The sequence below is a fragment of the Scyliorhinus canicula genome, chromosome 26 (genome assembly GCF_902713615.1).
Source record: "Scyliorhinus canicula chromosome 26, sScyCan1.1, whole genome shotgun sequence".
NCBI classification, from domain to species: Eukaryota; Metazoa; Chordata; class Chondrichthyes; order Carcharhiniformes; family Scyliorhinidae; genus Scyliorhinus; species Scyliorhinus canicula.
The window spans coordinates 12,195,180-12,222,207 of record NC_052171.1 but is presented as its reverse complement, the minus strand read 5'-3'; the positions used below and the strand labels follow the sequence as shown (position 1 = coordinate 12,222,207).

At 53.2% G+C, this 27,028-nt stretch overlaps 1 protein-coding gene across 1 annotated transcript; it reads left to right on the top strand.

Annotated features, from left to right (window-relative positions):
- Nucleotides 1–7,990: 7,990 nt before the first annotated feature.
- snrnp27 (small nuclear ribonucleoprotein 27 (U4/U6.U5)) lies at nt 7,991–26,446 on the top strand. The gene is made up of 6 exons (XM_038785472.1): nt 7,991–8,088; nt 16,256–16,385; nt 16,491–16,567; nt 20,849–20,928; nt 24,928–24,992; nt 26,103–26,446. The coding sequence occupies exons 1-6, from the start codon at nt 8,055–8,057 to the stop codon at nt 26,155–26,157; spliced, it is 441 nt and encodes a 146-aa protein (XP_038641400.1). The 5' UTR covers nt 7,991–8,054; the 3' UTR covers nt 26,158–26,446.
- Nucleotides 26,447–27,028: the final 582 nt, after the last annotated feature.

Below are 27,028 nucleotides of genomic sequence, written 5' to 3'. Positions count from 1 at the left end.
TCCCTGTGTTAAAAAGGGTCTTTTGTCTTCTGGATGTTGTTTGGGAATTTATTAAGGGTTATCTATAGAGTACTTGTGTGGCGGAATTCTGTGATCCTGAGGCAAAGTGTTGATGCCGTCGGAAAACGCCGTGGTGTTTCTCGACGGTGTCAACATGGCTCAGGATCAGCAATTCTGGCCCCGATAGGCGGCCAGCATGGTACTTGGAGCTACCCATGCCGCTCTAGCTGCTCATCCTTTCTTTAAAATATTTTTATTCTCCATTTTCACATTTTCTTCAGAGTTTATACCCCACCAACAAACAGTAAACATTAATGAATACAATGTCAATCCCCTTATTAACAACCATTCTCCCACCACCCCAAACAACGGGCCCACCTGACAATATAACATCTAATAAAACAAACCCTCCCAAGGTGGAAAAAAAAGGGAAATAAGAAAAGGAATCAGGAATCGCCTATGGTCACCATTGACATACAGTCCACCCCCAACAACCCCCCCCTTAATATTCAATGCCATCCAATCCCCGAAAGAGTACCGTCAATAACACCCATGAATTGTAGACACTCCTCCCACCCCCTCCTCCCAGATTCCTCCCCTCCACTTCCTCTTGTAAACTCTTCCCCCCCCAACTTCAGTTCCTTCCCCCAACTTTTCACCCCGGCGAGACTCACCGGATCCTGTTCTGCCAGGCTCCGATGGCCGCAGCCCCTCCCCCCCACCTCACTCCCGTTCACTGGCCGGCTTCAACCGGCCAACGTGGAGGCCCCCGCGCCGGGTCTCCTTCCCCCTTTCCCGGTCCCCAGGAAAACCAAGAAATCCCCTTTTAGCGCCAACCCCCGCAGACACACCCAAGCCCCAAAGAACCATCATTGCAAAGGGAAGTCCCAACTCTTCCCTTGTCCAAATATATCGACTCATTTAGGACACACACCAACAGGCAGTGAAAAAATACAGTCACATGAGGCTACATCAGTACATGACCAATTCTCAATTCTGCCACAGTCCTTCTGCTTTTGCAAACTCCTCCGCTGCTTCTGCTGTCCCAAAATGAAAGTCCTTGAACTTGTAGGTCACCCTCAGCTTCGCTGGATATACAATGCCGCACTGCACCTTGCTGATGTACAGTGCCCTCTTCACCCGGGTGAAGGCAGCCCGCCTCCTCGCCAGCTCCACCGTAAAGTCCTGGTATACGCGTATACCAGCTCCAGCCCACTGCACCACCCGCTTCTGCTTGGCCCAGCACAGGACCTTCTCCTTCACCCTGTACCTACGGAAGCACAGAGTTACTACTCTTGGCGGCTCACCCGCCTTTGGTACAGGCCTCCATGACCGATGAGCCCGATCCAGTCCGTATCGAGAGGGATCACCGCCCTCCCCCAATAGCTTCGCCAATATCGTGGCAAAATACTCCGTCAGCCTCGGGCCTTCCACCCCTTCGGGCAGACCCACAATCCTCAGATTCTGTCGCCTGGATCTGTTTTCTAAGTCGTCCATTTTGGCTCGCAGACCCTTGTTGATCTCTATCACCCTCCGCAGTTCCTTCCCCATCGAGGTGAGTTGATCACCGTGCTGCAATAATGTCTCTTCCACTTCCTTCAGCGCCTCGCCTCGCTCCCGTACCTCTGCCGCTGCGCTCGATACAACCACCCTCACCGGGCCAATCGCCTCCTCCACCAGCCCTTTCAATACCGCCCCCCATCTCCTTCCTCATTGCCTCCATTTGCTTTGTGAACTGCCTTTCGAGTTCCACGGCCATCACCTTCGTTTATTTCTTCTGCTGTGAGCGATGCGGCCTCCCCGGTGCCCCAGCCTCCATTTTCCTTACAGTTCCTGCGCTGACATTTTCACACCCCGGCAGACTTTCATTAATCCCCTTTTTCACAGAGCGGCCCCCACCAGTGCCGTGCCAAGCACGCCGGCGCTAATGCCGCCGATTCTCCGTTGGGGCGGCGTAGCGCAATTCGTGCTGGTTGCAGGGATTCTCCGGCCCAGTCCCGGGCTGAGAGAATCCCGCCCCTTGGAGGGACCTGTATTCTTTGGGGATTTATTGGTATTGATAGTTGTTCAGATGTTTACTGTGGATCTAGAAAGTGTTAACTGATTTCATAAATAAACATTGTTTTAACTTAAAAGAACTGTCGATTTCTGTTTGCATCACACCTGCAGAGTAAGCCCATGTGCTCCCCATAACTAAAATCTATTAAAAGTTGTGGGTCAGGTGAACTCCATGATAGGTTCTGTAAACCCTGGCCCAGAACGGAGATCATACCTGGATTTCTTGTATAGGTCAGGGTCGTCTGCCTTGAACGCCTCAGACCTGTCCTTCAGCAGGGAGTCAATCTCGCGATTACATAGAACATAGAACGATACAGCGCAGTACAGGCCCTTCGGCCCTCGATGTTGCACCGACATGGAAAAAATCTAAAGGCCATCTAACCTACACTATGCCCTTATCATCCATATGCTTATCCAATAAACTTTTAAATGCCCTCAATGTTGGCGTGTTCACTACTGTTGCAGGTAGGGCATTCCACGGCCTCACCACTCTTTGCGTAAAAAACCCACCTCTGACCTCTGTCCTATATCTATTACCCCTCAATTTAAGGCTATGTCCCCTCGTGCTAGCCACCTCCATCCGCGGGAGAAGGCTCTCGCTGTCCACCCTATCTAACCCTCTGATCATTTTGTATGCCTCTATTAAGTCACCTCTTAACCTTCTTCTCTCTAACGAAAACAACCTCAAGTCCATCAGCCTTTCCTCATAAGATTTTCCCTCCATACCAGGCAACATCCTGGTAAATCTCCTCTGCACCCGTTCCAAAGCTTCCACGTCCTTCCTATAATGAGGCGACCAGAACTGTACGCAATACTCCAAATGCGGCCGTACTAGAGTTTTGTACAACTGCAACATGACCTCATGGCTCCGGAACTCAATCCCTCTACCAATAAAGGCCAACACACCATAGGCCTTCTTCACAACCCTAACAACCTGGGTGGCAACTTTCAGGGATCTATGTACATGGACACCGAGATCCCTCTGCTCATCCACACTACCAAGAATTTTACCATTAGCCAAATATTCCGCATTCTTGTTATTCTTTCCAAAGTGAATCACCTCACACTTCTCCACATTAAACTCCATTTGCCACCTCTCAGGCCAGCTCTGCTGCTTATCTATGTCCCTCTGTAACCTGCAACATCCTTCCGCACTGTCTACAACTCCACCGACTTTAGTGTCGTCTGCAGATTTACTCACCCATCCTTCTGCGCCCTCCTCTAGGTCATTTATAAAAATGACAAACAGCAACGGCCCCAGAACAGATCCTTGTGGTACGCCACTCGTAACTGAACTCCATTCTGAACATTTCCCATCAACTACCACTCTCTGTCTTCTTTCAACTAGCCAATTTCTGATCCACATCTCTAAATCACCCTCAATCCCCAGCCTACGTATTTTTCTGCATTTGACGACCGTGGGGAACCTTATCAAACGCTTTACTGAAATCCATATACACCACATCAACTGCTCTAACCCTCGTCTACCTGTTCAGTCACCTTCTCAAAGAACTCGATAAGGTTTGTGAGGCATGACCTACCCTTCACAAAACCATGCTGACTGTCCCTAATCATATTATTCCTATCTAGATGATTATAAATCGTATCTTTTATAATCCTCTCCAAGACTTTACCCACCACAGACGTTAGGCTCACCGGCCTATAGTTACCGGGGTTATCTCTACTCCCCTTCTTGAACAAAGGGACCACATTTGATATCCTCCAGTCCTCTGGCACTATTCCTGTAGCCAATGATGACCTAAAAAATCAAAGCCAAAGGCTCAGCAATCTCTTCCCTGGCTTCCCAGAGAATCCTAGGATAAATCCCATCAGGCCCCGGGGACTTATCTATTTTCACCTTGTCCAGAATTGCCAAGCACTTCTTCTCTACGCACCTCAATGCCATCTATTCTAATAGCCTGGGTCTCAGCATTCTCCTCCACAATATTATCTTTTTCTTGAGTGAATACTGACGAAAAGTATTCATTTAGTATCACACTTATCTCCTCAGCCTCCACACACAACTTCCCACCACTGTCCTTGACTGGCCCTACTCTTACCCTAGTCATTCTTTTATTCCTGACATACCTATAGAAAGCTTTTGGGTTTTCCTTGATCCTACCTGCCAAAGACTTCTCATGTTCCCCTCCTTGCTCGTCTCAGCTCTCTCTTTAGATCCTTCCTCGCTTCCTTGTAAATATCAAGCGCCCCAACTGAAACTTCACGCCTCATCTTCACATAGGCCTCCTTCTTCCTCTTAACAAGAGATTCCACTTCTTTGGTAAACCACGGTTCCCTCGCTCGACCCCTTCCTCCCTGCCTGACTGGTACGTACTTATCAAGAACATGCAATAGCTGTTCCTTGAACAAGCTCCACATATCCAGTGTGCCCAACCCTTGCAGCCTACTTCTCCACCAACACATCCTAAGTCATGTCTAATGGCATCATAATTGCCCTTCCCCCAGCTATAACTCTTGCCCTGCGGGGTATACTTATCCCTTTCCATCACTAACGTAAAGGTCACCGAATTGTGGTCACTGTTTCCAAAGTGCTCACCTACCTCCAGATCTAACACCTGGCCTGGTTCATTACCCAAAACCAAATCCAATGTGGCCTCGCCTCTTGTTGGCCTGTCAACATATTGTGTCAGGAAACCCTCCTGCACACATTGTACAAAGAATGACCCATCTAATGTACTCGAACTATATCTTTTCCAGTCAATATTTGGAAAGTTAAAGTCTCCCATAACAACTACCCTGTTACTTTCGCTCTTTTCCAGAATCATCTTCGCCATCCTTTCCTCTACATCCCTAGAACTATTAGGTGGCCTATAGAAAACTCCCAACAGGGTGACCTCTCCTTTCCTGTTTCTAACCTCAGCCCATACTACCTCAGAAGAAGAGTCCCCATCTAGCATCCTTTCCGCCACCGTATACTGTCCTTGACTAGCAGCGCCACACCTCCCCCTCTTTTGCCCTCTTCTCTGAACTTACTAAAACACCTAAACCCCGGAACCTGCAACAACCATTCCTGTCCCTGCTCTATCCATGTCTCTGAAATGGCCACAACATCGAAGTCCCAGGTACCAACCCATGCTGCCAGTTTCCCCTACCTTATTTCGTATACTCCTGGCATTGAAGTAGACACACTTCAAACCACCTACCTGAACACTGGCACCCTCCTGCGAAGTCAAATCTGTGCTCCTGACCTCTATACTCTCAATCTCCCGTACCCTAAAACTACAATCCAGGTTCCCATGCCCCTGCTGAATTAGTTTTAAACCCCCCCAAGAGCACTAACAAATCTCCCCCCCAGGATATTGGTGCCCCTCAGGTTCAGATGTAGACCATCCTGTCTATAGAGGTCCCACCTTCCCCAGAAAGAGCCCCAGTTATCCAGAAATCTGAATCCCTCCCGCCTGCACCATCCCTGTATTGAGCCATGGTTTCCGGTTGGGGAACGTACGTACTGCTTTCTTTGGCACGCAGTCATCCACACATTTGCTGATGAAGTCTGCGACGGTGGTGGAATAATCATTTAGGTTGGCCACTCAGTTCTTAAATATGTCTCTAAGCAGTTCACGTAACGTAAGGGCTCTTCTGTTCCCTCGGACCAGCACTGCACGGCCTTCTGAGCTGGATTCTCCCGCTTGAGTTTCTGCTTGTGTGCCGGGAGAAGGAGCACCGTCTTATGGTCTGATTTCCCAAAATGCGGTCGGGGGATGGAACGGTAGGCGCCCTTGATTTTTGAGTAGCAGTGGTCAAGAGTGTTGTCGCCCCTGTTGGGACAGGAGATGTGCTGGTGGAATTTTGGCCGTACACTCTTGAGGTCGGCCTTGTTGAAGTCTCTGGCCACGATGAACAAGGTCTCCAGGTATTCTGATTCGTAGTTGTTTATAACGGTTACCTCCAGCTCCTTCCTCACGTGACCGCGGTGATAATGGCTGATGTGGAAGGTGGTATGGGCGGCACTTGACGGCCAGTTACCCGGGTCCGGGGAGCGGTATAGTCCCAGGGTGGCCCTGTCCGAGCACCAGGAGGTGTTGATCAGGAGGCAAACCCCTCCACCCTTCGCCTTGCCTGGTGACGCCGTGGGGTAAACCCGGTCAATTGAGGAACATTCAGGTTGTACGGCACAGGGCGGTTCGATCCGCGGGGAGGGGGAGGGGGTGGACTGGGGCAGGGTCTCCCTCCAGGGGCGGGGTCTCCCTCAAGGGGACAGGGTCTCCCTCCAAGGGGGCGGGGTCTCCCTCAAGGGGGCAGGGTCTCCCTCCAGGGGGTGTGGTCTCCCTCAAGGGGGTGGGATCTCCCTCCAGGTGGGGGTCTGCCTCCAGGGGGCGGGGTCACTCTCCAGGGGGCGTGGCCTATCTCCAGGGGTGGGGTCTTCCTCCAGGGGGCGGGGTCTCTCTCCGGGGGGTGGGGTCCCTCCAGGGGGTGGGGTCTGTCTCCAGGGGGCAGGGTCTCCCTCCAGGGGGTGGGATCTCCCTCCAGGGGGTGGGATCTCTAGGGGGTGGGGTCTCCCTCAAGGGGGCGGGGTCTCCCTCAAGGGGGTGGGATCTCTAGGGGGCGGGGTCTCCCTCCAGGGGGCGGGGTCTGCCTCCAGGGGGCGAGGTCACTCTCCAGGGGGCGTGGCCTATCTCCAGAGGGTGGGGTCTCCTTCCAGAGGGCAGTCTCTCCAGGGGGTGGGGTCTCCCTCCAGGGGGCGGGGTCTGTCTCCAGGGGGCATGGTCTCTCCAAGGGGCGGGGTCTGTCTCCAGGGGGTGGGGTCTCTCTGCAGGGGGTGGGGTCTCTCTGCAGGGGGTGGGGTCTCTCTCTCTGCAGGGGGCGGGGTCTCTCTCCAGGGGGTGGGGTATCCCTCCAGGGGGCGGGGTCTGTCTCCAGGGGGCATGGTCTCTCCAAGGGGTGGGGTCTATCTCCAGGGGGCGGGGTCTCTCTCCAGGGGGTGGGGTCTCTCTGCAGGGGGCGGGGTCTGTCTCTTGGGGGTGGGGTCTCTCCAGGGGGTGGGGTCACTCTCCAGGGGGTGTTGTCTCCCTCCAGGGGGTGGGGTCTCTCTCCAGGGGGTGGGGTCTCTCTCCAGGGGGTGGGGGCTCTCCAGGGGGTGGGGTCACTCTCCAGGGGGTGGGGTCTCTCTCCAGGGGGTGGGGTCTCTCTGCAGGGGCGGGGTCTGTCTCCAGGGGGTGGGGTCTCCCTCCAGGGAGCGGGGTCTCCAGGGGGTGGGGTCTCCCTCCAGGGGGTGGGGTCTCTCTCCAGGGGGTGGGGTCTCCCTCCAGGGAGCGGGGTCTCCAGGGGGTGGGGTCACTCTCCAGGGGTGTTGTCTCCCTCCAGGGGGGGGGGTCTCTCTCCAGGGGGTGGGGTCTCTCTCCAGGGAGCGGGGTCTCCAGGGGGTGGGGTCACTCTCCAGGGGGTGTTGTCTCCCTCCAGGGGTGGGGTCTCTCTCCAGGGGGTGGGGTCTCTCTCCAGGGGGTGGGGGCTCTCCAGGGGGTGGGGTCACTCTCCAGGGGGTTGGGTCTCCCTCCAGGGGGTGGGGTCTCTCTCCACGGGGTGGGGTCTCCAGAGGGCAGGGTCTCTCTCCAGGGGGCGTGGTCTCTCTCCAGGGGGCGTGGTCTCCCTCCAGGGGCGGGGTCTCACTCCAGGGGGCGGGGTCTCCCTCCAGGGGGCCTCCCTCCAGGGGGCGTGGCCTCCCTCCAGGGGGCGTGGCCTCCCTCCAGGGGGTGCGGTCTCTCTGCAGGGCGCGGGGCCCGGACCTCTCCCGGGTGTCGGCCGGTTCCAGGGGGCGGGGCCTGTCCAGCGGTCTGGCCTCCGGCCGGCAGGGGGCGGGGCTGCAGTGTTGCCTCCGGCCGGCAGGGGGCGGGGCTGCAGTCAGGCCTCCGGCCGGCAGGGGACGGGGCGGCAGTGTTGCCTCCGGCCGCCAGGGGGAGCCGCCGAGCGCAGCCGCGGATTGGATTGTGGGAGTTTCTGGAAGCTTCCGGAGGTGTTGGTGCTTCAGGCTCCGAACGATGGGTCGGAGCAGGAGCCGCTCACCCCGCAGAGGTGAGTGTGAGAGAGACAGAGAGGGAGAGAAAAAAAGGAGGGAGCCAGAGAAACACAAACAAACAAAGAGAAAAAGAAAGAGACGATTGGGGCTGAGAGAGACAGAGAGCAAAATGGCGGCAGAGAGAGAGAGACCCCCACCCCCATCTCCCCCTCCCCCCCATCTCCCCTCACCCCCATCTCCCCCCCACCCCCATCTCCCCCTCACCCCCATCTCCCCCTCACCCCCATCTCCCCCTCACCCCCATCTCCCCCTCACCCCCATCTCCCCTCACCCCCATCTCCCCTCACCCCCATCTCCCCTCACCCTCATCTCCCCCCCACCCCCATCTCCCCCCCCCCCCCCATCTCCCCCCCCACCCCCATCTCCCCCCCCACCCCCATCTCCCCCCCCACCCCCATCTCCCCCCCACCCCCATCTCCCCCCCCACCCCCATCTCCCCCCCACCCCCATCTCCCCCCCACCCCCATCTCCCCCCCATCCCCATCTCCCCCCCCACCCCCATCTCCCCCCCCACCCCCATCTCCCCCCCCACCCCCATCTCCCCCCCCACCCCCATCTCCCCCCCCACCCCCATCTCCCCCCCACCCCCATCTCCCCCCCATCTCCCCCCCCACCCCCATCTCCCCCCCACCCCCATCTCCCCCTCACCCCCATCTTCCCCCTCACCCCCATCTCCCCCTCACCCCCATCTCCCCCTCACCCCCATCTCCCCCTCACCCCCATCTCCCCCTCTCCCCCATCTCCCCCTCACCCCATCTCCCCCTCTCCCCCTCCCCCCCATCTCCCCCTCACCCCCATCTCCCCCTCACCCCCATCTCCCCCTCACCCCCATCTCCCCCACCCCCATCTCCCCCTCACCCCATCGCCCCCTCACCCCATCTCCCCCTCACCCCCATCTCCCCCTCACCCCCATCTCCCCCTCACCCCCATCGCCCCCATCGCCCCCATCGCCCCCATCGCCCCCTCACCCCCATCGCCCCCTCACCCCCATCTCCCCCTCACCCCCATCTCCCCCTCACCCCCATCTCCCCCTCACCCCCATCTCCCCCTCACCCCCATCTCCCCTCACCCCCATCTCCCCCTCACCCCCATCTCCCCCTCACCCCCATCTCCCCCTCACCCCCATCTCCCCCTCACCCCCATCTCCCCCTCACCCCCATCTCCCCCTCACCCCCATCTCCCCCTCACCTCCATCACCCCCATCTCCCCTCACCCCCATCTCACTCCCATCCCCCTCACTCCCATCCCCCTCACTCCCATCCCCCTCACCCCATCCCCCTCACCCCATCCCCCTCACCCCCATCCCCCTCACCCCCATCCCCCTCACCCCCCATCTCCCCCTCACCCCCCATCTCCCCCTCACCCCCATCCGCCCTCACCCCCATCTGCCCTCACCCCCATCCTCCCTCACCCCCATCTCCCCCTCACCCCCATCTCCCCCTCACCCCCATCTCCCCCTCACCCCCATCTCCCCCTCACCCCCATCACCCCCCATCACCCCCATCTCCCCCTCACCCCCATCTACCCCTCACCCCCATCTCCCCCCCACCCCATCGCCCCCTCACCCCCATCTCCCCCTCACCCCCATCTCCCCCTCACCCCCATCTCCCCCTCACCCCCCATCTCCCCCTCACGCCCCATCTCCCCCTCACCCCCATCTCCCCCTCACCCCCATCTCCCCCCCCACCCCCATCTCCCCCCCACCCCCATCTCCCCTTCACCTCCATCACCCCCACCCCCAACTCCCCTTCGCCCCAATCTCACCCTCGCCCCCTGCGCCTCGCCCCCCTTCGCCTCGCCCCCCTTCGCCTCGCCCCCCTTCGCCTCGCCCCCCTTCGCCTCGCCCCCCTTCGCCTCGCCCCCACTCCCCCCTTGCCCCCCTTCGCCTCGCCCCCACTCCCCCCTCGCCCGCCCCCACCTCTCCCGCAGGTGACAGGTTTGGATGAGGTGGACAAAGAGAAGCTGTTCCCCTTAGCTGATGTCGAAGCATTTGGAGACCAACCTTTCAGGTTTTGGGTGGGAAATGGTGGTGTTGTGTTGTGAGGAAGAACCTTTCTACCCAGTGAGGAGCCAGCACTCACTGCCCACAAGCCTTCCCTTCCAATAACGTTTCCTCTCATGATTGATTGTTTAAACTTTCTCCCTTTCGCCTCTTGATTTTCTACTTTTTGTGGGAACGGTACATTATTTTTCTGTCTTCTGCAAATACCTACTTTGTGGTTCCTATGTTTTAGAATAGCAAGTTAACTGTGAAGGATGGGGTGTCCGGTTGAAAGGCTGGTGGGCAGTCCTGAGGTAAATGTGATTCAAACAAGCTTGGAGTCTATTACACTTGTAAGGTTGGGGCTGCGTTGAGTTAAGACTGAGTTAAGCTGAGTTAAGTGTCCAGAAAGGGAAGGCCATAAACTGCAGGTGGGCTAAAGAACTGGAGACATGACGTTTGCAGTCTGAAGAATCAATGTCTACTTCAGCTACTCTTCTATCGTTTATGCTTGTAGAAGCTTTTGTCATCTTTTTATTACATTTCTTGCTGGTATTCTTTCGTATGTGAAGATCTCCTCATCACCGCACTCCGGCGCCTATTCACGTACACTGGGGGAGAATTCAGAATGTCTAATTCATCTCCCAGCGTGTCTTTCGGGAATTGTGGGAGGAAACCAGAGCATCCGGAGGACACTCACGCAGACACGGGGAGAACGTGCAGACTCAGCACAGACAGTAACCCAAACCAAGAGTCGAACCTGGGTCTGCGACGCTGTGAAGCAACAGTGCTAACCATTGTGCTACACTGCCACCCATCCCTTGTATTTAAACTTAAGATACTAGTTAACGACCCGAATTTCTCACTCAGATTGAAGGTGAAATTCCAACATGTTATGATCACTCTTGCCTAGAGGATCATTAATTGCCTCAAGCTCCCTGCCATCTGCCACTTTGTGTCCCTTTAATCTTTTTTTACATGTATTTTATTGCAAACATGTATCAAAACAGGTTACAGCAAATAACACCCTGGGAAACATACTTCCCAACAATCAACTATACAGTCTGTACAGAGTTTTCCCCTTTTTCACCCCACCTTCCCCTGCGATGAACAGCTCCTCAAACACGGTCACAAACATCCCCCTCCTTTTCTCAAACCCCTCTGAATAGTCCCTTAACTCACACTTTATCTTCTCCAACCGCAGGAAGTCATACAGGTCACCCAACCATGCTGCTACTCCCGGTGGCGATGCTGACCGCCACTCCAGCAAAATTCGCCGCCGTGCAGTCAGAGAGGCGAAGGCCAAGACATCGGCCTTCCTCCTCTCCGTGAGCTCCGGCTTCTCTGGAACCCAAATATCGCCACCAAAGGGTCCGGGTCCACCTCCTCCTCCACTATCCTGGCTAAGACCACGAACACTCCCGCCCAGAACCTTCCCAATTTTTCACAACCACAAAACATGTGCGCATGATTCACTGCCCACCTCTCTCACTCATCTGCTACCCCTGAAAGAACCCACTCATTCTCACCCGAGTCATATGCACCCTGTGCACCACCTTAGAACAGTACAGCACAGAACAGGCCCTTCGGCCCTCGATGTTGTGCCGAGCCATGATCACCCTACTCAAACCCACGTATCCACCCTATACCCGTAACCCAACAACCCCCCCCCCCCCTTAACCTTACATTTTTTAGGACACTACGGGCAGTTTAGCATGGCCAATCCACCTAACCCGCACATCTTTGGACTGTGGGAGGAAACCGGAGCACCCGGAGGAAACCCACGCACACACGGGAGGACGTGCAGACTCCGCACAGACAGTGACCCAGCCGGGAATCGAACCTGGGACCCTGGAGCTGTGAAGCATTTATGCTAACCACCATGCTACCGTGCTGCCCCAAACTGTATCAGGCTCGTCCTTGCACAAGAGGAGGTCCCATTTACCTTGCGCAGTGCCTCACTCCCCAATTGATCTCCATTCCCAACTCCGCTTCCCATTTCTCCTTGATCTTCACCACCCGCTCACCTCCCTGCTCCCCCAGCCACATATATCTCCTAAATTCTTTCCTCCCCTTCCACATCCGGAAGCAGCAGTCACTCCAGCAGGGGGTATCCCGACAACCTAGGGAACCTCGTCCAGGCCTTGCGCACAATGTCCCTAACCTGCAGATACCTGACCACACTACCCCTCGGCAGCTCTACCCTCTCCCTTAGCTCCTCCAGAGTGTTTGACGCTTCCTCCAATACAGATCCCTCACTTTGACCAGCCCCACTTCCCTCCTGTATACACTATCCATCCCCCCCTGGCTCAAACCCATGATTCTAGCACAGCGGCGTTAGCACCAACATCTCTTGCACCCCAAGGTGTCTCATCAGCTGATTCCATATCTTCACCGTCTGCACCACATCGTCACTGCACCACAGGGGCTCCCTGAATATCTACTCGGCGCCATTGGCAATGGTGCCTTTACCATCGCCCTCAAACTAGACTAGATTCCTCCTCCATCCTAACCCACGCATGTCCCTTTAATCTTAATTAAACTAGCCCTTGGATACTCCCTTGGTGACAAAACCAATAGCAATTACGAGAAGGCAAAAATGTGTGCTTCTGACAGACATTGGGTGGCAAACAGAACGGAGAACCCAGTTGAACGTAGAAGTGACGAAGCAAAGAGAGAGAGTATGAGAAGAGACTGGAGCTAAGCAGAAGGATGTGGAGGCTTTAGAGAGGGTGCAGAAGAGATTTACCAGGATGTTGCCTGGTATGGAGGGCATTAGCTATGAGGAGCGGTTGAATAAACTCGGTTTGTTCTCACTGGAACGATGGCGGTTGAGGGGCGACCTGATAGAGGTCTACAAAATTATGAGGGGCATAGACAGAGTGGATAGTCAGAGGCTTTTCCCCAGGGTAGAGGGGTCAATTACTAGGGGGCATAGGTTTAAGGTGCGAGGGGCAAGGTTTAGAGGAGATGTACGAGGCAAGTTTTTACACAGAGGGTAGTGGGTGCCTGGAACTCGCTGCCGGAAGAGGTGGTGGAAGCAGGGACGATAGTGACGTTTAAGGGGCAACTTGACAAATACATGAATAGGAAGGGAATAGAGGGATACGGACCCCGGAACTGTAGAAGATTTTAGTTTTGACGGGTAGCATGGAACGGTGCAGGCTTGGAGGGCCGAAGGGCCTGTTCCTGAGCTGTTCTTTTTGTTCTTTAACCCAGAAATACATCCCAAACTCTCCTGTAGACATATAAATAGTAAAAGGTTTGTAATGGGGCCGAAATGGCTGTTTTGGGGTCAAAGAGGAAATGGAAGTGGATGTAAGCCTGACATTAAGTGAATATTTTGCATTTGCCTTGATCGAGGATGATGCGGTTGCCCAGGTCACTGTGAAAGAGGAGGTGAATAATGCACCGGAAGGGCGACGCGGTAGCACAGTGGGCAGCACCGTTGCTTCACAGCTCCAGGATCCCAGGCTTGGGCGACTGTGCGGAGTTTGCACGTTCTCCCCGTGTGTGCCTGAATTTCCTCCGGGTGCTCCAGTTTCCTCCCACAGCCCAAAGATGTGCAGGTTAGGTGGATTGGCCATGCTAAACGTCCTTAGTATCCACAAAGGTTAGGTGGTGTTCCTGGGATACGGGGATGGGGCAGAGGAGTGTGCTTAAGTAGGGTGCTCTTTGCAGGGGTCGGTAGAGACTCGATGGGCCCAATGGCTTCCTTATGCACTGTAAATCCTCTGATTCTAAGGATTTAATATTGAGCAAGAGGCATTAGATGGGCTGTCAAGGCATTGGGACCGGATAAGGATACTGAGGGAAGTGAGACTACAAATTGCGGAGGCTCTGGCCATGATTCCTCGGCCTTCCTTGTTGTACCGCTTGTTGAAAAAGGACGTGAGAATTAACCTTTACTCCTTTTTTTTTTTTCTTTTAAATTTAGATTAGCCAATTATTTTTTCCAATTAAGGGGCAATTTAGCGTGGCCAATCCACCTACTTTGCACATTTTTGGGTTGTGGGGGCGAAACCCACGCAGACACGGGGAGAACGTGCAAACTCCACACGGACAGTGACCCAGAGCCGGGATCGAACCTGGGACCTCAGCGCCGTGAGGCGATTGTGCTAACCACTAGGCCACCGTGCTGCCCTTAACCTTTACTCCTGATTGTATGACCTAGACCTTGGCGCACCAGGGCACATTTCAGCACTTCTGGATCATTTAAAACGTGGGACGAGTGAGGAGGGCTGTGTAGAACGTCAGAAGGACACGGAGAAGTGAATGGAATGGGCGAATAGGCGGCAGATGCAGTCCGATGTGGAAAAATCTGATTCCTTTTGGTGGGAAGAATAGTGAGCTGGCAGAAGACAAAGTTGGTTGCAGGATCAGAGGGACCTGGGTGTGTATGTCCATCATGACAGGGTGGGGGGTTGGCGGGGGGGGGGCAGGGTAGCACAGTGGTTAGCACAGTTGCTTCACAGCTCCAGGGTCCCCAGGTTCGATTCCCGGCTTGGGTCACTGTCTGTGCGGAGTCTGCACGTTCTCCCCCCCCCGTGTCTGCGTGGGTTTCCTCCGGGTGCTGTGGTTTCCTCCCACAGTCCAAAGATGTGCAGGTTAGGTGAATTGGCAATGCTAAATTGCCCCTTGTCCAAAAAGGTTGTGTTGGGTGGGGTTGCTGGGTTACGGGGATGGAATGGAGGTGTGGGTTTAGGTAGGTGCTCTTTCCAAGGGCCAGTGCAGACTCGATGGGCCGAATGGCCTGTAAATTCTATGACAAGTGGAGTGAGCAGAGTCAAAGCATACAGTATCCGAGTTCAGTCTTAGCTAGAGTATTGTGTCCAGTTCTGGCCTCCACACGTCAAGGAACAATTTGAAGGCTTCAGTGAGAGAGTAAAAGATTCACCAGAACAGTTCCCAGGGTTGAGGAGCTTCCGTTACGGGGATAGATTGGAAAGGGTCTGGATGTTCTCCTTGAAGAAGAGGCGTTTACGGGGAGATTTGATCGAGGCATTCACGACCACGAGGGGTTCACACACAGTCGATAATTTAATAATCTTTATTGTCACAAGCAGGCTCACATTAACACTGCAATGAAGTTACTATGGAAATCCCCTAGTCTCCACAGATAGGCAAGAGTGATCATAACATGCTTGAATTTCACACGGCGGAAGGATCAAGGATGAGAGGGGGCAGATTTTTATTTGAAAAGAGAGCAGATGAAGGGTGAATGAAGGTGGGGAGCGAGGTGTATTGCTCACTCGGAGCTGGTGTAATGAGGACAGGCTGAATGACCATCTGCGCTGTGGCAATTGGTTGTGAGGATGGGAAGATTTTAGGAAATTGGATTCGAAATATCGTGGCCAATTTAAGCCTTCAGAGGTGCCGTTTTTAATCTTGAGCTGGGGTGGAGCTTGGAGAGAGAAGAGGGGGGGGGGGGTGGTTACGTTTTGATAAGGTGTGGAGGGGCACAGTTTGGAGAAAGCTGTCCGGGAGAAAGGCTTTTGGAAGTGGTCTGACCTCTGATCTGGCAGTCGTGTGTGACCAGAGCGGCCGTTTACTTTCCCAGTGCGATAAAGTCAAAAGTGATAATATTTACAAACACAGTCGCCTTGTCTCGCCAATGTCCTCTAGCAGCCCTGCCTCTCCCTCAGCCCATACCACCGCTGCTCTTGCCACCCTCCTGAACCTGTGCACAGCCGCCCATTATCCCCTGTGCCTGCCGAGCTACATTGGTCCCAGCTCCTTCCACACCTTCATTTCAATATCATCAGCCTTTTGTTCCGAGTCCCTCCCAATCTTGATCTCTTCCGGCCCTACAATCCTCCGAGCTCCACAGTGATCCAATTTCGGTATCCCTCAGCCCTGGGATGCCTTTGCTAAACCTCTCTGGCGCACTCCCCTTTCCGGGATTGTTTGGCCCTTAATCCCAACGTGTAGCAACTTGGGACGACAGATGATCGGCATACAGTATTGCGACTGAGTTCCTCGTGTTGGGGAGGTGGCAACAGAGAGTTTAACGGAAGGACGCATCTTCCAGTTTGTTGTTGGGGGGCAGTCAGGCGGAGGGATTGCTGCGTTTCTGTCACAGGTGATGCTAAAAGCCCAGCGAATGGACATGGGCCCCGAGTCGGATTGTATTGACGGTGCTGTCCAGGGCTGGAAATTGATTCCTACCTTTGTGTGTGCAGAGCGTCGCCGCTCGAGGTCGACATCCAGGGAGCGGGAGAGAGCCAGGCGGCGCGAGCGCTCCAGGTCACGTGAGCGAGACCGGGAACGCCGGAGGAGCCGCTCCAGGTCTCCTCACCGAAGACGGTCAAGGTCAGTCTGAGCTGGGCAGGATGCAGTATCCAGCTTTTTGTTTGAACCATGCCGGTACGAACTCGAGTTGCTAAATTCTATTTTGCTCTCCGTCGATTGCACCAGGTCCCCACGCCGAAACAAGTCAAATTCAATATCGCCTTCGAGACCGAAAGATCAGGAGAAAGAACACGAGATCTCAGGTAATTGTGCGAGTGTTTTCCGATGTCCAGCTAAACCTTTGTACCCAGCTTCGACCGTGGCATTGCCGGGTATTTGTGATCCACCAACACATGTGCACTGGGTTACCCCCTCACCATTCAGTGCCGCGTGCGCCAGTGCAAAGACGTGGCATTCCTTTCAACAGCAAATCACGTGGTGATGGGCGCTCATTCAGCTGGGCAGGGAGGTGAAGAGTTTCGAAGGGAGAACTTTTTACATAGAATTTACAGTGCAGAAGGAGGCCATTCAGCCCATCGAGTCTGCACCGGCTCTTGGAAAGAGCATCCTACCCAAGGTCAACACCTCCACCCTATCCCCATAACCCAGTAACCCCACCCAACACGAAGGTCAATTTTGGACACTAAGGGCAATTTATCATGGCCAATCCACCTAACCTGCACATCTTTGGACTGTGGGAGGAAACCGGAGCACCCGGAGGAAACCCACGCACACACGGGGAGGATGTGCAGACTCCGCACAGACAGTGACCCAAGCCGGAATCGAACCTGGGATCCTGGAGCTGTGAAGCGATTGTGCTATCCACAAGGCTACCGTGCTGCCCGAACTTTGAAGGGTGGGTGGAGAGAGTAGGGCTTCTGGGAATCTGCACTGATGATAAATGGTTTAAATTAGCAGACCAGTCTTTAGATTGTATTCCGGAGAGGGAATTTTAACTTCCATTAACTTTAAACGAATGGGAGGGAGAAATGAATCAGGGTTGACTTTGAGAATCACAGTCATTGCAGCCCATGCAAGGCCATTGGTCACATCAGATAAATGCCGCCCTGCCCCCAGGCCCTTAACAATCAACTAATGGCAACAGTTTTTCTTTATCGTAAACTGCCACAATCATGTACGCCTCGATCAAATCGTCGCTCCCTCAATCTCAATTTGGGTCGCACAGCGGTTGGCACTGCTGCCTCACAGCGCCAGGTTTGATTACAACCTCGGGCGACTGGATGGAGTTTGCACTTTCTCCCCGTGGGTTTGCTCCGGTTTCCACCCACGGCCCAAATATGTGCAGGTTCGGTGGATTGGATATGTTAAAACTATCCCTCAGTGGGATAGACTGGGGGATTGGGCCCAGGTGGGGTGGTCTTTCAGAGGGTCGATGCAGACTCGATGGGCCGAATGCCCTCCTGCACTGTGGGGATTTTCTGATTCTATCCCTTTTGCTCCACGGAGACCAACCCCAGGTTCCTCAACCTCACCTTGGAGCTAAAATCCCCCCCACCCGCCGCCGACCCCTTGGGAGGATCCCTTTGCATCCCTTCCTAAAGTGTGGCGACGAGAACTGGACAATGGGCGACACGGTAGCACAGTGGTTAGCACGGTTGCTTCACAGCGCCAGGGTCCCAGGTTTGATGCCCGGCTTGGGTCACTGTCTGTCCGGAGTCTGCACGTTATCCCCGTGTCTGCGTGGGTTTCCTCCGGGTGCTCCGGTTTCCTCCCACAGTCCAAAGATGCGCAGGTTAGGTGGATTGCCCATGATAAATTGCCCCTTAGCGTCCAAAAAAGGTTAGGTAGGGTTACTGGGTTACGGGGATAGGGTGGAGGTGTGGGCTTAAGTAGGTTGGTGCAGATGCGATGGGCCGAATGGCCTCCTGTACTGTAAATTCTGTGATCTAGTTGGGGCCGAGCACAGAACTTTTCAAAACAGAATGGTTGGGGCCGTTTGGCCCACTGTGTCTGCACCGGGTCCCCAAGCGAGCAATTTACATTGTGCCACTCTCTCGACTTCCCACATAAACCAGGAGCTGGTTTAGCACACTGGGCTAAATCGCTGTCTTTGAAAGCAGACCCAGGCAGGCCAGCAGCACGGTTCAATTCCTGTACCAGCCTCCCCAAACAGGCGCCGGAATGTGGCGACTAGCGGCTTTTCACAGTCACTTCATTTGAAGCCTACTCGTGACAATAAGCGATTTTCATTTCACAACCCTGCACATTCCACTGTTTATGAAGCCCGTTTGCTTTGATAACCACTCGATGTGATGCACATGAAGCCCAGCTCCTTCCGTCTCTGCCCACTCTTTCACCAACCGTGTTGTTAAGTCTGTTTTTCCTCTCCCTCCTTCCAAAATGCATCACCTCCCCCTTTCTGCGGTAAATCTAGCTAGAACTCCGCCTTTGTCGAGAGCGCGACCTGTACCTCTTGCTGGCTATGTTAAGGCTTACCGTAAAGGCTGTCTTAGCCAGATACCAGAGGATGGTCCTCAGTAAGGAAGCCAAGACCTTCAAAGGGAGACACGCCAAGGAGAGCAACACAATCAACTTTGAGGTCCCGGTGAAATTATTCAGCACTTTGAATCTCAAAGCAATGAATGAATGGGCGGGAAGGTTTGCAAATCGTTTTGAAGGTGTTTCTCTCTGGGGACAAGCTAAATTAGTGCGTCTATGTTACCTGTGCTCCTTGGCCGGCTGCAGTGAACCCCAATGCAAACTAGGAACCTCGTCTCTCGATTCAGCAGCCTTCTGGACTATTGACTACAACAAGTTCAGACCATGGCCCTCTCCTACATCTTCACCCCCCCTTTATAAGCCCACTTGCTTTCTCTGTCCCAACATTCCCTACCCTACCGGGCCATCTGTTTTGCTTTCACACACCCTTGTTCTAGAACAGTACAGCACAGAACAGGCCCTTCGGCCCTCGATGTTGTGCCGAACAATGATCACCCCACTTAAACCCACGTAACCCGTATCCCAACAATCCCCCCATTAACCTTACACTACGGGCAATTTAGCATGGCCAATCCACCTAACCCGCACATCTTTGGACTGTGGGAGGAAACCGGAGCACCCGGAGGAAACCCACGCACACACGGGGAGGACGTGCAGACTCCACACAGACAGTGACCCAGCCGGGAATCGAACCTGGGACCCTGGAGCTGTGAAGCATTGATGCTAACCACCATGCTACCGTGAGGCCTCTGGTATTAACATTGTAAGGGTCCTCCCTGTTTTTCCCTTATTCCCCCTTTTAGTTTTGCCATTGCTATTTTGATCCATGGATGATTTGTGAAACGTCTATAAAGCAGCCTGTATCTTTAAATCAAACAAGGATCCAGAAGGCTCTGCTGTTTGCCTGGTTGGCATCAGTGATGACTCGTTGATTGCTTCAGCCGGGGGGCTATGAATTGGCCCAAAAGGCTGTGCGCTGCCTGGTAACGGGTGGTGATTGGATCTGATCCCACTGGAATGTTTCAGAGCTTCAAGGGTTGCGTGTCCTCTCCCCTCTCCGTTTTCCTTCTCCGGAAAGGCTGTGCTTCTGAACTGACAGGGTGTCTGGGTGAATCTATGTGCAGCCAGAGTCCTTGATGCTGCCATTGACGCTCTCTTTGCCTTGGGCCTAGTCCCTTCTGAACTCTGACCTACTTCGCTCGACCCCTGCTTAAAACAGTGGAAAATCTCATCACGTTCTTCTCTTTAGTTCTGAAGAACAAAGACAAGTACAGCACAGGAACAGGCCCTTCGGCTCTCCAAGCCTGTACTGACCATGCTTGCCCGTCTAACCTAAAATCTTCTACACTTCCTGGGTCCGTGAACCTCTGTTCCCATCCTATTCAGCACGGTAGCATTAGGGCAGCACGGTAGCATTGTGGATAGCACAATCGCTTCACAGCTCCAGGGTCCCAGGTTCGATTCCGGCTTGGGTCACTCTGTGCGGAGTCTGCACATCCTCCCCGTGTGTGCGTGGGTTTCCTCCGGGTGCTCCGGTTTCCTCCCACAGTCCAAAGATGTGCGGGTTAGGTGGATTGGCCGATAAAATTGCCCTTAGTGTCCAAAATTGCCCTTAGTGTTGGGTGGGGTTACTGAGTTATGGGGATAGGGTGGAGGTGTTGACCTTGAGCCGGTGCAGACTCGATGGGCTGAATGGCCTCCTTCTGCACTGTAAATTCTATGTAATTCATGTATTTTTCAAAACGTCACTATCGTCCCTGCTTCCGCCACCTCCTCCGGCAGCGAGTTCCAGGCACCCACTACCCTCTGTGTAAAAAAATTTACCTCGTACATCTCCGCTAAACCTTGCCCCTTGCACCTTAAACCTCTGTCTCCTAGTAATTGACCTAGAAGAGTCAGCAGGACTCGAAAGGTTAACTCCGTATTTCCCTTTCCACAGACGCTGCCAGGCTGGCAGCATTTTCGGTTTCGATTCCAGTAAAAGCTGACACTGGTATAAAGGCCACCAATTAGGCCGGTAGACGAGAAACACTTGTATTCGCCAGACTTTGTAAATCGGAGAATGTTTCTTTTTACCTTTTCAGAGGCCGACATGGAGGGGAAGACGGAGGAAGAAATCGAACTGTTGAAGGTGATGGGATTTGATGCATTTGACACAACGAAGGTGAGCCTGGGTCGCCCCAGCCTATCTTGGCTTCAGGGAAATATTTTGAATTTTCATAGGCGCGCAGTAGTCGTGGTTAAGCACAGTGTGGCAGGTCAGGGAACAAAACAGATGGCTACCAAACGAGAAAGAGCCCAACGGTAGCTCGCAAAAGTTTGTCTGTGATGTCTCCCGGGGATCAGTGTTGAGGGCCCTGCTCTCACAATTTATATTGACAACTTGGACTCTGGAATCTGCAAGACTCGCTTCAGCTCCCTCAAGACTCCTTCGACGGCACCTTCCGAAAACCAAGCATGTTTAGCACACTGGGCTAAATCGCTGGCTTTGAAAGCAGGCCAGCAGCACGGATCGATTCCCGTACCAGCCTCCCCGGACAGGTGCCGGAATGTGGCGACTAGGGGCTTTTCACAGTAACTTCATTGAAGCCTACTCGTGACAATAAGCCATTTTCATTTCATTTCATGTGAGCGAGAAAGGAACAGAAGGATATCATGATAGTTAGAGATGACGGGAGCTTGTGTGAGTGAGGCTCAAATCACTGGTGTAGATCATTTGGGCCAAGTTAGTCTTTTTTACATAGATTTTTTTACATAGAATTTACAGTGCAGAAGGAGGCCATTCGGCCCATTGAGTCTGCACCGGCTCTTGGCAAGAGCACCCTACCCAAGGTCAACACAACCCTATCCCCATAACTCAGTAGCCCCACCCAACACTAAGGGCAATTTTGGAATTGCCTCTTGGAAAGAGCATCCTACCCAAGGTCAACACCTCCACCCTATCCCCATAACCCAACACGAAGGGCAATTTTGGACACTAAGGGCAATTTAGCACGGCCAATCCACCTAACCTGCACATCTTTGGACTGTGGGAGGAAACCGGAGCACCCGGAGGAAACCCACGCACACACGGGGAGGATGTGCAGACTCCGCACAGACAGTGACCCAAGCCGGAATCGAACCTGGGACCCTGGAGCTGTGAAGGTATTGTGCTATCCACAATGCTACCGTGCTGCCCCGTCTTGTTTCTGTTCTTTACATTCCATTTATATTACACTTCTTTGTGGGCAGCACGGTAACACAGTGGTTAGCACAATTGCTTCACAGCTCCAGGGTCCCAGGTTTGTTTCCCGGCTTGGGTCACTGTCTGTGCGGAGTCTGCACGTCCTCCCCGTGTGTGCGTGGGTTTCCTCCGGGTGCTCCGGTTTCCTCCCACAGTCCAAAGATGTGCAGGTTAGGTGGATTGGCCATGATAAATTGCCCTTAGTCTCCAAAATTGCCCTTAGTGTTCGGTGGGGTTGCTGGGTTATGGGGATAGGGTGGAGGTGTTGACCTCTGGTAGGGTGCTCTTTCCAAGAGCCGGTGCAGACTCGATGGGCCGAATGGCTTCCTTCTGCACTGTAAATTCAATGATCTATGATAATCTATGTAAGATACTAACGCGATAAGCTAACATAATCTTTATTAGTGTCACAAAGTCTGCTTGTATTAACGCTGCAATTGAGTTACTGTCAAAAGCCCCTAGTCGCCACATTCCGGCGCCTGTTCGGGTACACAGAGGGAGAATTCAGAATGTCCAAATTACCTAACAAGCACATCTTTCAAGACTTGTGGGAGGAAACCGGAGCACCTGGAGGAAACCCACGCAGACACGGGGGAGAAGGTGCAGATTCCACACGGACAGTCACCCAAGTCGGGAATCGAGCCCGGATCCCTGGCGCTGTGAAGCAACAGTGCTAACCACTGTGCTGCCGTGTGGCCCCATCAGGCATCCAAAATCAGGGATGCTCACAAAGCCGGGATTCGATTGTGCGCAGAGGACTGAGTGGATTGGAGACGATTGCAGAGATGGGGTGGGAAGCCGTGAAGGGAAGGGATTCGAAAATCAGGATGAGAGTTGAAAACATTTTTTTAAAGATTTGTTTTAGAGGACGCAATTCATTTTTTCCAATTAAGGGACAATGTAGCGTAGCCAATCCACCTACACATCTTTGGGTTGTGGGGGTGAGACCCACGCAGACACTGGGAGAATGTGCAAACTCCACACGGACAGTGACCCAGGGCCGGGATCGACCCCAGGTCCTAGGTAGCAGTGATAACCACTGTGCCACCGTGCTGAGAGTTTTTAAATTAGCCAGTAACTGGCCTGGGCGAGTGAGCACCGGGATGGTGGGTGAACGGGACATGGCAGACCTCGCCTGTCTCATACCATGTCCCGTTCACCCACCATCCCGGTGCTCACTCGCCCAGGCCAGTTACTGGCTAATTTAAAAACTCTCAGCACGGTGGCACAGTGGTGTCCAGATGCCTCTTAAATGATGGCGTGGATGAGGGAGGGATAATCAGCTGGAATTTCTCTGTATCACAACAAGGAACATATTTCAAAAGTGCCTCTCAGCTGTCGTGCTGAGGGACACATGAAGGTGGGAAAGATCCGGGGCAAACTCAAGTTGATGTGTCACACTTGCTACTCGCTGACTCCTATTCCAAGGGTGATCAGGATCCCTCGCGTTTAAAGTGCCCAATTCATTTTTTTCTTTTCCAATTAAGGGGCAATTTAGCGCGGCCAATCCACCGACCCTGCACATCTTTGGGGTTGTAGGGGCACTCATCCTGTTAATCCTCACCACCCTCCTCCCTCAATCACCCAGTATAGGTCCCCAATCCTACCCCCTCCCAACTCGTCTGGGAGCCAATCCCTCAGCACTACCCATGTACATCAATGCCTGGTGTGTGTGTCTGCAGGTTGTGGTTATCGAATAGCACGGCTGTATCGCTCCCCGCCGCATTGGAAATCATCGCACTTATGAACGTGCTTATTTTTCCACATAATACGTCTGTAAATGTATCCTTGATGTTTAACTATTAACTTCAAATAAAAGGAAAATGGCGAATCTCTCACAGCGTGGCGGTAACCACAAATAAAAATGTCAAAACGGAGCTGGATAGATTTTTGCCACGTTCGGCGATTGGCGGCCAAGACACAAAGACTCGAGAATGGAACTGATAGACAGATCAGCCAGGCAACTAAGTGTCTGAACATGCTGGGGGTGGGGGGGTTGTTATCTGGCCACTTTCTGATCAGAGTATGATGGATTGAGGGCCTTGTGATAAGGCCGTGGGCCTACACGAGAAGGACACGTACAGAAGGGCTGATGTACCTCTCTGGATTGTGTGTGCGTTATCGATCTAGTTCCTTGAACGGCTGATCATATTAAGCGCCGCACTCCTGTTCCGTCCACGCTGGTGGGTTATGAAAGCTAGTGAGAATGAACCGTGTCATGGTTTGGCTGGAACAGATTTACTGGCTGTGCTGTAAAATGAGATGGGGAGAGCAACTTTGATGCTGTGGCAGTTTAGTGTGCGTACAGCAGATCGGGGCTTCAGCCGATCAGACTTGATGGCAGACGATGCTGAATTTGGGGTCAGAGCTGTGTACATGCCACGTTTGCAGATGGCGCCTTGCTGTCTTGACGTTTCGCAGTTGAAAATCAGTTCCTTTGAGGGCGGCAAGATGGCGCAGTGGTTAGCGCTGCTGCCTCACAGCGCTGAGGACCCGGGTTCAGTTCCAGCCCCGGGTCACTGTCCGTGTGGAGTTTGCACATTCTCCCCGAGTTTGCGTGAGTTTCGCCCCCCACAACCCAAAGATGTGCAAGCTAGGTGGATTGGCCATGCTAAATTGCCCCTTAATTGGAAAAAAATAATTCCAAAAATCCTTGGAATACAGCAGTCATCCACTGGTACCCCATCCAAAGTAGCCATTCTTCACGTTTATGTGAGCTAGGAGAAGGAGGAAGCCACTTGAGCCTGCTCTGGGTGTAACCTAAACTGGACATTCCTGCCCGAGAACCTTTCACCCCACTGTGTGAAACTAAGCACTTGGGTTTTGGTGAGAGGCATTGCACAGAGAGAGCACCGAATCGCGTGTGTGCGTGTGCACGCGCGCAATTCGAAAATGTGGGTCCCAACGTGTGCTTTGACCTTTGTTTTTTTTTCTTTTCAGGGCAAGAAACTGGACGGCTCTGTCAATGCTTACGCTGTTAATGTGCAACAGAAAAGGAAATATCGGTGAGCAAGTGGAGGGATTCATGGGCCAAGACACCAGTTGGAAAATTCGGGAATTCAGTCCATTTGTTTTAATAAAATTAGAATAACTGCGGATGCTGGAAATCGGAGATAGAAATAGAAAATGCTGGGTAAACTCAGCAGGTGGGGCAACACCTGTGGGGTGAGAAAGCGAGTTAACATTTCCCATCTAAATGGCCCTCCTGTGGAATCGATCCGAAACATTAACTCTTATCTTTCCCCACGGATGCTGCCATACCTGCTGGGTTTACCAGCATGTTCTGCAATTAGTTTTAATGTTGTCTCGGTACATCTCTGATGAAGTGTTACTGAACCGCCGCCTCCAATTGATCCGATTGGCGGTACCCGTTGCGATCAAATACACGTTCGACACTGTTTGCAAAGACCAGCCGCCATTTTTTTTTTGTATTTGCTGGCTGCACAGTCTGGAAAGAAATCTCCCGTCACGTCACAACTTAACGAAACTCCAGTCACACGATTGGGGCGACTGGAATTGGTTATGTCTTGGGAGGTGAATGAGCACATGTTTTCACAATCCTTCAGGCATCCGAGAGGATATCAGCACGCATTGAATTATTGAGGCCTCGCCAGTTACCCAAAACCGAAATGGGCACCTTGGCAAAACCGTACGCCTTAAAAAAAAAACCCCCAGTCACTGTGCAAATGACCAAAATCCGGTAAACGGAAAAGTGACCAGGCGTCTCCCATGGGATTTCAGAGAGTTTCCAAGGACTCCCCAGGGTTTTGCGTACCTCTGAACCCCTCAGTTGGCCAGTGAACGCCCATTTTGTGCACAGTGATGAGGCAGTTGCTCTAAGAGCGTGTTGGATCAAAGCTTCCTCTTCGACTGGTACTATACTGCTGAGGTATCACAAAGTCCCCTCCCAAAAGTGCAGCTCAGATCCAGCAACCTGAACAGAGGCAGTTAATTGTTGAGAATGCTGCTGCAGAAGGATATCGTATATATTATTTCAGCCTTTACATCAACTCCAGCAGCGCGCACCCCCAAATTGGCGCCGTCAACTGAAAGAGCCCATTCCCGTTCACAATGTCTCAGTTATCCTCAAACCATGTCTCTTCTTTCTTGTGCAGGCAATACATGAACAGAAAAGGTGGATTTAACAGACCTCTGGATTTCATTGCGTAACTCCTCCTTGCCTTGTAGTGGCACGGTGATAGCATGTGATCTTCTTTACACATGTGGCCCAGGCGACAGCAGCCACCCTCGCCTCCCGTCATTTCCCAGGCAGAGCCCTGCGTTGTTTTTTTTTTAAAGTTTGTGTTCCAGTGTAAGGCCCTCGTGTTCCAGTGTAAGGCACACTTCCCCCAAGCCTGGCAGCGAAGGTTTGGGCTGCATCTGTGATTTTGCGTCTGTATATTGTTTTCAGATTACTGTACTATTAGCAAGGAATAAAAATTACAAAATGATGGAAAAATTCTACTGATTTGATTCATCAACTTCCATAAACAAAAGCAAGCTTTTCATGGTCAAGGTTCAAACTTACCCGAACAAATTCACTGTGCCAGTTTCCGTGGGCTTATTATTCATTTAATTTTTAAAAATAAATTCAGAGTACCCCATTCTTTCTGCAGAGAACCACGCGCACACGGGGAGGACGTGTCTCCACACGGACAGTGACCCGGGGCTGGGATCGAACCTGGGTCCTTGGCACCCTGAAGCAGCAGTGCTAACCTGCGCCACCATGCCACCCTTAGCTCCTGTAGGCTGAAAGGTAAATCCACTTGAAAATGAACAACTTCTGGATTCAAGTTCCCCGTCATCAGATGGAGGTTTTTTTTTTCCAGTCCGTTCCTCCGGTTTGGTTGCATATTTTGAGTTTGAATCATTCACCCTTTGCTTTGGATCCAGGTGCTAGTGTTTGTCTTGATGCTAGTGGAGGTTTTTCTGACCATTATATGAGGTGGTTCATTCCAGATGTTACTACTCTCTGGGGAAGAAACCCTATCCTGAATTTAGTGGACTTTCCTGTATGTTGCAAGACAGAAATCCACCGTTC